The sequence below is a fragment of the Grus americana genome, chromosome 10 (genome assembly GCF_028858705.1).
Source record: "Grus americana isolate bGruAme1 chromosome 10, bGruAme1.mat, whole genome shotgun sequence".
NCBI classification, from domain to species: Eukaryota; Metazoa; Chordata; class Aves; order Gruiformes; family Gruidae; genus Grus; species Grus americana.
Window position 1 is genome coordinate 7,047,076 of NC_072861.1, and position 13,764 is coordinate 7,060,839.

The 13,764-nt window shown below is 38.6% G+C and overlaps 1 protein-coding gene across 1 annotated transcript in view; it reads left to right on the forward strand.

Moving 5' to 3' along the window:
• Positions 1-13,764, forward strand: part of TRPM1 (transient receptor potential cation channel subfamily M member 1) — a 111,248-nt gene that overhangs the window by 9,205 nt on the left and 88,279 nt on the right. Inside the window, exon 4 of the mRNA XM_054837419.1 lies at positions 12,935-13,042. Coding sequence (XP_054693394.1) covers positions 13,040-13,042 — 3 coding nt within the window. The 5' untranslated portion in view covers positions 12,935-13,039. The remainder of the gene's footprint in view (positions 1-12,934; positions 13,043-13,764) is intronic.

Consider the following 13,764-nt stretch of genomic DNA (forward strand, 5'->3'; position numbering starts at 1 on the left):
TGTTCCTGCTGTAGATGGCAGTTACAGGTGTTAACCCCTCCTAGGATTTGTTCTATTATTTGGTAATCAGCCTGGTTCTAAGTTACACAATTAGAAAAGATTAATTGGCCTACACCCAAAATTGAAAAATGAACACAAACACTCCTTTTTCTGACATGGCTTGACCTTCTGTTTTTCTTATTGTTGCTCCCATCTGGGGAGTAGTATCAACCTGCTCCAATATGCTGTCATTGATTCTTCGAGTGATAGTTTGGCTTATGAATGGAAAGGGTGTGTGACTTTACTGCATCTTAGCTAATACTGGAAAAGTAAAACATAACTGCCTGCTTGGTTTTTAGGCATAAAAGGCTACAGACCTAATAATTTGATCTTTTTACTCAAAGCTAAATTTTTAGAAACACTTTACCGTATTACTTTCATGATTACCTGTGACACAGCACTGTCACCTTGGGCAACCAGTAAGTCTCTAATAGGAATAAAGCCTGTAGTAGTCCATAGCAGCAAGCAGGCTTAGTCGAGAGAATTAGGAATTAGCCTTTTCTAATACCCTGAGTAGATGTTTGCACATCCTCTAGGAGACCTAAAAGAACCTCTGCGTGTGAAGGGCTATGGGGAATGCTTTGATTTTAAACTAAATGCTATCTTACTATATCTAACTAACATGCATCCTACGAATATGCTGCTTTCTTCAAGTCTGACAAGGTAGGTGCTTCTCATTTTTCCATTTTAAGGAAAACAGTAAGGTAAACGAACAGATTGGGTGCAACAGAGAAAAGAAATGAGGTCTTTTCTACCATCGTTTGAGTGGCCATTTGCTTGGGTCAAAGATTTTTTGCAAAGTAGGATGCTAAAAAGGCTCATTCTACCTTTAGTGAGATGAGGGCTGCATGTGTTTTTCTCCCAAGTGATAATTATCTCTTCTGGTATGTCTTCTGACACTTGAATTCATCCTAAGTAGTTTAGATCTGAGCTATTCCTTTAATACAGTAACATTTTAATATACCTGGAGTATGTTATCTAAGCAAAGACATTCTCCATATTTCTTGTATTTAAAAGAAGAGAGGGATTCTTTTTCATATCTTCAGAATTAATAATCAAAGTAGATTTTTAGCCATCTGAGGCATGCTTGAGGAAAAAGTACAGAGGTACATATCTTTTGATATGCACTTGTTAAATGCTTTATCAATGTACAGGTTTCTTTAGTAGTCATTATATTTGTAGAAGAAAACATTGCTGATACATAGAACAGTAAAAGAAATAGATGATGAATGAAAAAAGGCTGATGCTGTGAGGAAGATGCAAGGCAAAGATTTGAAATTAACTAATTTTATCTAATTGGTGTTATTTTTGTTGCGCTGTCATGATAATCTGTTCAGTCCTCCTTGACCTGAAGCAAAGGGATAGATTTCTGAACATTAGCAGTTCATCTCACTTTACCAACCACACTGGAATCTAATATGGTCACACCTGCTTTGAGATAAACACAGAACAGAAAATCAAATTAGGTCAATACTGTAGCTTTCCTTGTATCTGTATTGATTATGTGGCTGCTGAAATGGAGCTTGGTGGTGGGCTTAGTCATCAGCCAAGCCTTGAGTGGCCCCAATGAGAAACTGCCCATACCTCATTGTTGCTGAGATGAGAGCTTGGGCATTTTGCAGGACTGAATCAGCACACAGCAGCCAGGAAGCACTAGTGAATATGAATGTAGCAACTCCCTATTTATCAGCCAAACCAAAGAGAGCTAGATGGCAGCAATAAAACCTCAGTCTATCATGGTTACATCTGTTTTAGTTTCTGAGGACTCACTCTTGCTGGGTATTTATGCAACCATGTGTGTCATAAGTATAAATGCACAGCTCAGACGTTCTCTTTGCAGCCCTAGCTACCAGTTTCAGAGGTGTTGATGGGAAATGCTTCAAAGTGCCTTTCTACTTGAAGCTTCTGGTTAATTTTGCTGCAGAAATATTGCTTCACATACAGTTTTCTGCTGGTAATACCAATTTGAATGATATCAGCATGTGCCTTCACCCCTTCCTTAGACTGCACAAGTTTGGAAATTAAAAGTTCAAAAGTAAGTTGTGGGCAAACATAGTTCTTCCAAGAATTCATCTTGCAAGGACATGTGGGTTAAGCTAAAGAAGCAAGAGTCACGCATTGTCAGGATAAGTGTCTGCAAATGAAGTCAATCAGGGATATAGTCATCAGGAGTAATTGCATATGTATGTGTTCAAAGCTACAAATGGTTGCTTTTAGTCTTGTTCCTATTTCAAACCAGTTGTCAGACTTCCATCACAACTAATTTAAAACATTTTGCATCAAGCTGAAGCCAAGTTTTCATCTTAAAATGCTAATGGTTCAAGTTGCCATATCACCATGTTTCTTCCTTGTTCAGTTTGGGATGTTTTTTTCATTCACAGTTACAGTAGATGTATTCTGATAAAATAGGCCTTTGGTGTTCAGTTACCTGAATTTTCTTAGGGAATAATAATCCTGTTAATGGATGAAAAAAAAATTACTGCCTTGAATGTGTTTTCTCCTTTTAATACTAATATTTTTAGCAGAATCTTGTGGGAGTAGTGGGTAGTGAGAAGGTAACGTACACTTTACAAATGGTTTTGATTAAAATCAAAAACCTTAAACATGTGGTGCTGATTTAATTATTTTTGGTATGATCCCAGAAAGCTAAGGCATGGACCCTGTTGAGCTAGATACTGTACAAATACAGAACAAAGAAGTGATTAATGCCTACACCTGCAAAGAGCTAAATGGAATCATTTGACTGGCTTGACATCACAGGTATACAACCATGTAATAATTGCAGTATTGTGTCCTTTTGGTTGATTCCTATTGTATCTGCTTATTCCCTACTAAAGCAAATGTCAAAATTATGATTAAAATGTGTGTATGCTGAGAATTACTTGGCTGCAGTGGAACAATATAACAACAGTTTTTTAATTTAACAGGAGGCCCAATCCTGCAGATCCTGGAAAAGCCTAGCTCATATTGTCTTCATTAAAGGTGGAATTCAGCCTACTGCTGAGGGCTGGCATAAAGCCAGTCGATGCTTAACTCTCCCCTAAGTCCTAAAATATGCACTGCTTTTGTTTCTGAACTATGGTAAATTTTATGTGGAAAATTCAACACCTGTAAGGTATATTGGATTGGGCCCAGAAAGCTGCAGTAATTCCTAAGGAAAAAAGAAAAAAAAAAAGGAACGTGTTCTTTGCACAGCACAAAACACTGTATTTCTTGGTTAACTAAAGTTTCTTCTGGTAGTCAAGAACTTTTCTTTATCTTCTGTCAAATTAGTCTTGGACATCGTTATTTATGAATTTGTTTTTAAGACACTATCTACTCATAAAATATTTATTGAAGACTTAATTTCATTGTACTTCTGTTGTTCTGTAGCACGTGAAGATGAAATTTCTTGAGGACATGTGGGGAAAGCTTCTTTGAGTAGACTAATAAGCAGGAATATGTTGACTGGATATATGTATATGTATGTTTGCAAACACTAAGTGGATATGTTCATTTTAAATTTTGCACTTTTATCTCTGCTGAGGCAGGAGCTCTTTAAAAAACAAGTATTAAAGTAGACCAGCTTAGTAAGTTAAACAGGCAGCAGTAGAATGATGGTGACAGAGACAGGCAGTTACCCTCCCAGGCAAGGACCTTGCTGTTCTGCAGTGATGATTATCCAGAGGTTTGCACAGCCTGTTTTTGGTGCCACTTATACTATGCTTTCAGTAAAAGACTATCTTTGAAGTCAGCTCAGCATCTTGGTTATTGTGTTTTCACAGACACAACTGTTAGCCATGTTATCTGGAAACATTGGGCTGTCATTGTTTCCATGAGTAGAAAACCAGAGTCCTGTGAGGAAACACTGCCAAATCATGTTTTAACTACCCCAATCCCCCACTTTGAGTCAGATGTTGATATTTTGATGAAAATTCAAAATAGAGATCCTGGAATAGCCTGGACTGAGATGGCAGAATGGACAGCTTCTAAAGATGTGCAGATGGGTAAATATGTTTTCTAGAGAAGAAATGTGATCTATGCACTAGAAGGGAACTTCCTCTGAGGAAGAAAACGCCTCCAGATGCACCTTATTCTCCAGATGCAGATGGACAAATGCCATTACTCTTACTGATTGGGTAAGTAGTAGTTTGATGGCACTCAGCAGGGAACAAACACCCATTTTGTAGTGTGGTGCTCTGGTGATCACTGTGCAAAGGGACTGATGGCAGGACAGAAGTGGGCTAGTACATTTGCAGTTAAGCAGACTCACCAGCTGCTGTATTCATGGGCAGAAAAGCACAGTGGTTATGCTGTTCCTTCTCAGAGCTGCCACAGCTCAGAGCTTTCCTGTTGCTTGCAGTCTGAACGGAGTATTTCTCTGCCAGCCACAGGAAGGCTGTTCTGCTGCCTGCAAGGCATCTTTGTGCTGCTGTGCAGAATTTCTCGCTTCTGGAAGCTGTCTGTGTTGCTTTGCTCAGACCAAAAGTTGACTGCCCCAATGTGAATTAGTGAGTCTGTAAGAACCTTTTAGTATAACAGAGCTCTGCTGACTTGAATATACTTTTTTTTCATCAATCACATAGTGTAGTTTAAAAACCTGTTTAAAGAGCCATTCCTTTCTGAAGCCACATTAAGGTCAGTGGTGCAGCAGTAAGTGTGCTAAACATTCATGTAGCTGCAGTCTTGATGATCTATTCCAGCAGATACATATTTTACACTCCTGACTTTTTCCCAGCTTAGTGAGTAAACATATAGTCTTAGCTGAGTGCAGAAAGATTAGTTTACTTCAGTGTGTTTAATCTATGACATAGACTAATCTTGATGTGATCCTATTACTGCAAGGTCAGGTGGGATTGTAGTTTTTGATTGTCTTGCTTTGCTCATTTGACTCTAGCATGTGCATTTTGGAACAGTTTTTGTCTTTATTGGTGTCTCTGAGGCTTTATAGTCAGGAGAGAGAGATGGCTAACTCCTGTGATCCCAACTACAAAATTGTTAGGAGATTGACTCTGAAAAAGGGAAAAAGAGAAGTCCTCCAATTATGTATCCTCTCATCAATGTCACTTGTTGAAATTTAGGAAGTAGCAAAGCAAATCCACCATCATCTATCAGATCTGTGGAGGTGGGTGTGACATGAGTTGGTCAGCTGGAATATATTACTGTGCTAAATGTTCCTAGCAGAATTGGAGAACCTGTAACTGAAGGAGCTGGTAAAGGTGGGAATTCTCTGTATAATTGCTTCTGGACAGAGACCGGGGTAATGGGTCTGTCATAGCTAACGTTCATTTGCCTCTCACCATAAAAGGACATGGCTGGCTGATGAGTGTTAGGTCTAGATGTTGCTGGTAGAGTAGTGATCTGTAGCTGCCCAGAAGCTTTTTATTTCTAATGATTAACTTGGCACATCTCACCATTGAGCGTGAACTGGAGCTAATGTCATAATCAACAGATAAAAGGGATGAAGTGCTCCTGACAGTCTGTGAGTGGGAGTGCATGCTGTTTTCTTTCCCTAGCGTGAGCATCACAGTAACTCCTGTTAGTAATCCACAGGAAATCAATAAAAAGTTCTGGGTTTTGCCCTATTCTTCTACACAGATTGTCAGCAAAACTACAGTTGCATTTTTATGTAGTGCTTGATAGGCAGATGAGAGAAATTAATTTTTCTCCTAATTGACTTCTTAAAATCTCCTTCAATTTAATTACGTTTCACTACTTTGATGCACGTTTCTTAACAAATGTCTGTCAACAGAAGGTAAAACACTGCAGTCAGAAAACATCCAGCATAATGCCAAAACTCACTGGAACGTCACAAGTCTCAGTGAGTTAAGCAGTGAAAATAAATAGGGACCAGCAGTGCACTAAAGGTGCTAAGCTCTGCCAGACAAGACCGTCGAGGAGATGCTGATTCATTGATTGCTGATGTGTGATAGATTACAGAGCCGTGTTTCCTGACTGCATCATCTATGATAGGTAAATTCAACTGAAATAAAGAGACTCTTATGTGCTAGAGTTATAATGCAGAGAAGGAGGATCAATGCTATTATATTTGTATTTCTCCTCCTTTGTTTTTCTTCTGTTGATGTGTGAACTCTGAAAAGAGATGTTTGGTTTGTGTAGCTGACCCTTTTAAATGAACACCTTTGAAAGTTCAGCTGAGGTTTATCTTTTGGTAAGTTTCCTTAATGTTGGCAAAGTACTTTGAACATCTTGCAAAATTTTTGAACTCATTACTGTAAAGAACTGTGGGTTTGTCAATACAGTTGAGAATGTTGAAATGATGTTACAAATATCAAGGAATTAAAAGTCTTTGCATGGGTTTATATGGTTGCTTCTTTTGTTCAGATAGAGAAACCAAGGTATTATTCTATGAAGGGTTACTTCATAGAGTCATAGAATGGCCTGGGTTGGAAGGAACCTTAAAGATCATGTGGTTGCAACCCCCCTGTCATGGGCAAGGATACCCTCCACTAGACCAGGTTGCTCAAACTTGCGCATGGGTCCCATAGAAAATCAAGGCCAGGGCCAGGAAGAGATTATCTGATTATCTCAGTTCCTTACTTCGCTTCTAAACCTACTCTACACCTTATGTTTACTTTTGTCTTGTGGCTAACTTGTCTTGTTCTTGCATCCAAAGGCATATGCACATTTCTAGGTCTTAAGGTTGCAGTTGCCGTTATTCCTAACTGGTCCAAATTTATTTATATATTTTATTTATTTTTCTAATGTGAAAAGCAATTTTCAGGATCAGAGCCAACATGATTATGTACAATACTAGTATGTTAGGGTTTCAGAAAAGTCACTGGCCAATTAAACTCCTTTTCTTACAGAGAGCTTTTCAGACCTGTCCTGGACAATCAATTGCGAATAAAGATGGACATTTCAGCATATTTGGCCTTTCCCACATGCTAATATAATGTAAAAGGAATTCAATACTAGACATTTTACTGCTTATAATTCTAAAGGGAGGACAAACAAAACTGTTAGAAAATCCTACTCTTTCTCTTCAAGAAAATATATTCTGCTGAATATCCAGCAGGTGGAACTAGTGATACTAAAAAAAAAAGCGTTAACTTGTGAGTGAGAACCAAATTGGCAAATGATGGTGGTAAGTATTTAGCACTGAAGATACCAAATGGCTGTGACACTCGTAACTATGTATTTGGAATTTCACAATGGAACTCAATGCTATGAATAAGAGGACTGATCCATTATCAAAGCATCTAATGGAAGTCTGCCCTTCTCTCCCTTTTAGAACTGAGAGCAATTGAATTATCTCCCAACAAGAAGCAGTTACTTCCTCTATCTTGGGAATGATGGAGCACAGTAGGAACCCTTGTTTCATTTAATATGTTGAATATGAGCAGAGTTCCAGCGCACCTGCTGCTCAGACCTTCCTTGTTTACCCAAGCAGGGAATGGGCTTTTGTCACCAGTTGTAGATGTCTGGTGGTGGGAAGCAGAAATGAGCTACTTTATTCCAGACTTACAGCCTCATTCTTTCATTTCTCAGATCAGTGGAATTTTGTTGGGGTAGTATCTAGTGGTGCAGATTCAAGGCTTCAATGCTTACTTGTATTTAAGTTACTTATTTTGTTTACGATATAATTCTTCAGCTCTCTCTTTTTCTTTACAATCCTTTCAAGTCCTCTGTTATTAGCTAAGTAAGAAACATTCTTTCAGCCTTTATTTTAGTTGCTGGTAGAGATGGAAATGTTCTGAATTTATTTAACTAGCTTTGTTTGAGACCACAGTATTGCATTGAAAAAAGTAGTGTACTGAATACTGAAATTATGACAATTTTTTTTCTCAGCTGAAATGGAAAAGAAAACTTTTGTTACTTCATGACATCCTATCCTCATTGAAATCTGTCAAAACCCCCTTCGCTTTTAAGATCGTGAGGCTGAAGCTGATTGCTGTGTATGTCTATACAGAATACATTAAAGTCACCTGGTGTGAATCTCATTTTCAATGGAGGACCACCACCAGTAACAATGGTTCTAGTTCTGAAATCAGACTTTTTTGCATTTTAGATCTAGGGTCACCCTGCTCACACCCACAAGGCCCCCAGCATCTTTCCAGTCTGCCCAGCACAACAGACTCTTGGTGCTCCCCTCTTGCTCCAGTTTGTTGTTGCAATAACGGGGCTAGCATTCCATTTTTATTCCAGAGCAAAACTAACTGTATTAATGTACAGACAGTTTCAGCCATGTTTTAGGCATAGGAGAAAAACATTTCTAACGATATTTAACGGGAAATATTTAAAGGTATTTTATTTACCACATCTAATTGTTTGAGTATAAACAGAGTGCTTGGAAAATAATGAAAATATAGGGAGAATGAAGAAAAATCTTGACCTGATTATTCAGGCAAAATGATCACAATGGTCATCCAGGGGTGAATACACTATTAGTACTTTTTATCATTTGTCAGTATAGGCTAATAGGTATTTTAATTAACTACAAGGAAGTGTTTTGTCACATAGACAGGTCTGAGTCCAATGAGAAGTCCTTCCTCAGGGCTGATGATGCACAGAAAATGGAGAAGGTTGCAGCAAATCTGGTCTGTAAAATAATCACATAAAGTGTGGTGTAATCCTTTCTGTCATCTAATTTATTGTATTACTACAACTGTGAGGACTGGAAAGAGTTCTGGTTTTCTATCTATCTAAAATGAAAGTTACTTATAAGTGTGCTGAGACTGAATGAACATCATTGTAATTAATTTATTGTTATTATCCTTAAAGTAGATGTGAAATCCTAGAATGTTTTTAAAGAATCGGCTTTGTGTCTGGAGTAGGACAATATGAACTGCTGGCCCACTTATGTGGCTCTATACCAATTACTGAGGATCTCCAGCTCTGCATGGCCTGTATTCTCTGAACTGCTGGACTGAATTCAGGTTTTTATAATTCTCTTCCACGCTGCTTCTCTTTAATTCTTTGCATACCACTAAAGACAAGAGAACTAGAAATTCACCTGGTCCAAGGATGCCAGGCTACCTGTGCTTCTTTCAAAGTAACCGGGCAGATACAGGTCCTGAATTCATCAGTTCCAGAGCTAAATTCTACACATAGGAGAGGAGGAGGTTTTTACTCCCATTATAGCAATTCAGTCATTTCCAATTGTAATTCATGCGATATGATTTCACATGTTAGGTTGCTATCCAAGATCTGGTGACGTTTGTCATCTGTTTCCATCAGTATCTGTTACAGACAACTTTATGTTGTGTTGAATTGGGCTTTGAAGACAAATGAAATAAATAGCAAATTGTTCTGCTTCTTATGATGAGTGAGAGCTCATGAACTGTCTGCTACTTGTTCATCTAGATGAGTTCTTAACACAGTAGTTATGCCATTGGCTAGAGAAATATTGTTCATAAGTACAGCTTTTTTCTGCACAGAAGTAGCTTCCATATTTTTTGAAACCTTTTTTGGAAACATTCCTATTTTCCTCACAAAACTAAAACTCGGTAGTTTTACTGAGTCATCTAAACAAGAAAACCAAGAGTGAAACATCACAGCCAGTGTTTTAGGCTTTGCATAGGTAAAACAGAGACTTATCCTAAGTGAAGGCCTGAAACATCTGTAATAACTTAGCATCTAAATTCAGCGTTCAAACTGAACCACTGCTTTATTTTTTAAAGAGCTTTGCTTATCTATTGTAGTGTCCCTAAAACAGTTATGAAGTTTAATTTGCATACAGTGTCGTTTTTTTATTATCTTCATAGTCCCATCTTTAGAATTCAGGTTCTACCTCCCCGTGTTTTAAAGAAACAGAATTCAACAAATCCATTTTCTTTCCCTTTTCTTAGCTTGGGAGACCTAGCTGCTTGCAGAATCCTAGGATGAGTCAAGGAAGTGATTTGTCAGAGTGCTCCCAAGCTAATCCTAAATGTTCCACCAGCTCCAGTAATGAAGGGATCCACTATCCTGTTTTCAGCTCCGCTTCTTTGAGAACAGCAGTAAGCTGTCACTAGCTCTCTGATTATATTAGTAGCAATTTGCATGTGAAGTAAATTACTGTACATGGGGACATGGCATACAATATGCCATTGAGGCCAGAATTTTCAAAAATAGGCATTAACCATGGTCTAGATCTTCACAAATGCCCACTGAGATTAATTTAGATAGTCTTATATGCTGGATAAGGGCCTTCATCTGCTTCAGTTTTTGAAAAGTCATTTGAGGCAACAAGAATCTGAATTGAAGAAATGAGGCAGCTCCCATTTGCTATTATTGGAGCTGTTGCTTGTTCAGCATTTTTCAGAATTAGGTCAGGAACTGTCTGAGCTTGAGCAGTCAAAATTACCGAGTTTTGTATAAATATTTGAACTTTAACCAATTATACTGTTCCTTATCTGTAAAATAATGAGTTGGATTTCTGTTACTAGTCATCTAGGTAATGTTGATTGGGGGGGGAGCGGGGCGAAAGAGAGTCCAAGCAGAAAATGATACTGATGTGCAAAGCATTGGGTCTATTATTCTTTTCATGGAAGGCATTACCTGATGCCTTCCTGACACGTGAGGGATGTCCACTACTACCAATACATGAGTAATTAATGGATAAGGAAATGTGCAATCCAGCCAAGCTCTTGGAGCTGTGACTGGTTTTGTCCTGGTAATCAACACTGCAATCAGTGACACATGGTGGGGGAAAAAAAACCCAGCCCAACCAAAAAAAAGGTGATGTGTGACAGCCGGATGTCCTTCTTATTTTTTATGTCACACAGATATGAACAAGTAATTCAGCTTTCCTGTGCCTCAGCTGCTCCCTTATTTGTTAGAGATGAGAATTCTTCCTTGCTTCCCAATGGTATCAAAGTTTAGGTTTTTCATGTTCAAGTCACTCAAAACTTAAGATGGAAAGTGCTATGGAAGTAGCTACTGAGTTCTAGGCAATACAGTCTATGTACAATACACTGTCTATCAGGCAGGGACAGATGAATGCTCATAATACTTTGTGCTGTCCTCAACCATCAATTTCTTGTATTACTATTTCTTCCATCCCAGATAGTTTCTTTCCCTGATTTGAAACTAAGTAGCTCATTTAGTTTTATTAATCAGATATTAAATCACTGCTAATAGTAACTAGAGCTTCTTGTGGTTTTGTTTGAAAGCACATGAATGTCAAACATGCAGTGCTGGATGAATTTGCATGTAAAAATGCTCTCCTGACACCATTTTCTGTGACATAAGGTATTCTTCATTTCCACTTCTAACGTAGCACATCTACTCACTTAGATGGAAGCTGATTGTGCTGTAAATTGCTATGTGTCCCAATGTTTCCAAACCCTCCAAAAACTAGCTCTCCGCTTGTACGAGCAGCCTTTAACATACATTGGAGGCTACGTAGGGGAAAGGAGCCACAGAGCTGCAAGAGAAAAACTCATGGTGGTGGTCTGTGATCCAACCACAGTCTGCTCTGCTGTTAGTGCAAGTGATCATGTAGCCATGTGGCTAATTGTTAAACAGCTGAAAACTAGCCCTGTCTATGCAAGAAGTCTTCAGGTAGCTCAGCCTGCAGTTAAATGGATTTCTGTTTGTTGTGAAACTGTTCTTTTGACGTCTCTAAGGATGCTGTATTAAGATAGCAGCCTACTGTGCTTCAATTCAGCACAGTAATTCTAAACTGCTGAGATGAACACTTTTTTCTTTTTTTTTTTTTTTTCATTTTTAATTTTCAGTTTGAATATGTCTCTGTAGTTATAATGCTGTGGTACAGAAGAGGCAGATACAGCATAACACCTTCAAAGTCGTGGAAAATGAGATAGAGTGCACCCATAGGAAATTTGCAGCAATACCAAGGAGGGATGGGGGTGGTGGTGGGGGGTGGTGGTGAGTGTTCCTCCAACAAGCTGTGCTGTATGAGGAAGAGGGATATGTTTATTCCCTCTGGCACTCATGAGATTGCATCTGGAGTACTGTCTTCATTTTGGGAGCCCCTTAGTACAGGAAAGAGATTGAAAAATGTCGCAGTGGGGGGGCGATCAGGATGATTAGGGTATGGAAGCACCTGATGTAAAGATAGGCTAGAAAATCAGTTTGTTCATCCTGGAGAGGAGAAGGCTAAGGAGGACTGTAGTTGCAGTCTTCCACTAAGTCAAGGAGTGTTACAGAGATGGAGTCAGATTTTTCTCAGAGGTGCAGAAGGAAGGAACAATGTCTGTAAGTTGCAGCAAGGGAAATTCCAAATGGACATAAGGAAAAAATTCCATATGGTGGGGAATGGTTGAGTATTGGAGCAGGTTGCCCAGAGCGACTGGAAACACTGTCCTTGGAGGTTTTCAGCATTCAGCTGGACAAAGCCCTGAACCACTTGATTTAACTTTTAGGTTGGCTCTCCTTTGAACAGGGAGTCAGACTATGTGAGCTTCAAAAGTCATTCCAGCTTATTTTTTTCTATGATTCTGTAAATATAGGGAAGCTGAGTCTGTCCCTCAGAGTGAGGAGACAAAGAGATCTGGTGGGTTTCTGTATGTTCTACTCCATAGGCAGGTTACGGAAGTCAGATTACTGGCATGCATTTTGGTGTTTCTATGATCGGTACAGACTGTTTGTAATATGTGAGGGTGGTAACACAGGCACCAATTTACAGGCCCACTGGCACAAGCAGAGGTTATTTCTTTACCTTTTATTTTCTGTCCACATGTCTCATGGTCTGCTTAATGTCACTTTAAACCTGTTTTTTCTTGCAAGAGAAAGAGAAGAGCGCACAGACAGTTGCTAAATAACAAAGACTCTTGGAATGGATAAACAGACAATGAAGTAAAAGTACCACAAAGTGGCCTGCAGTTTTCCTTTAAGTGTGGAATTGACTAAATGGAACTTTTCTATAGATGTCACTTGTCAGTTATGTGCCATCTGAGTTTTGTTGCGTAAACTGTTACATTTTTAATCCAAATATGCTTTTGCCTAGGTTACTACAGCATTGCTTTGAGGATATGTAGTTTATAGAAAAAGACGTCAACTTTCTTCGCCCCGCAAACAGCAGTCCCCAGCAACCTACAGTGTGCTCATTCTCATGGTAGGTAACCAGCACTGATCAATATTCTGTCCACACTTCATTTCAGGGATAGAAAGTAAAGAATCAAGAACTGTTGAAGTACATAATGGCTAAGACCTATAACTGAGATAAACCAATAATGTACTGCAGTGTCTAACTGAAGTGTGAACTGTCGAAGGGAATTGAAGACATGGTGCTCTCACTATCAGTTTCGTTGTGCACACGAAGTTTTAAACGGAGTTCTGTAAAAATGGTGTACAATTTTCCAAATGCTCTTCATTATTTGAGTTGCAGCTATTCAGACCTCAGAAAGATGTCAAGCGCTGTATCGCAAAATTATAAAGCTTTTTTTTGCAAATAAGAAATGCACTTTGCCTGGAAAATTATCATACTGCCGAGGAAAAACATCATGATTTCATGAAGTGTTCAAGCTTCTTCAGAAGTCGTAAAGCTTCTCTATTTTTTCCCCCTTGTCTTTAGGGACATAGAGATTTGGAATTTTTTGTTGGGCTGGTTTGATTTCTGTTCCTCCTCATAATTCCATAAACTTACCCATCATTTAGGTCTCATTCATGTTAATAGTAAGACCAGAAATTATAGCCCTGAACATAATGTGTAAAAACAGCTCTTTAATCTTCACCTAATGTCATCAGCTGTCCAAAGATAGTTTTTGGTTTTTTTTTTTTAAAAAAAAAAGGTGATTTGGAAGCTGAATGGCACTACTTGTAGTAGAGCCTGTGATA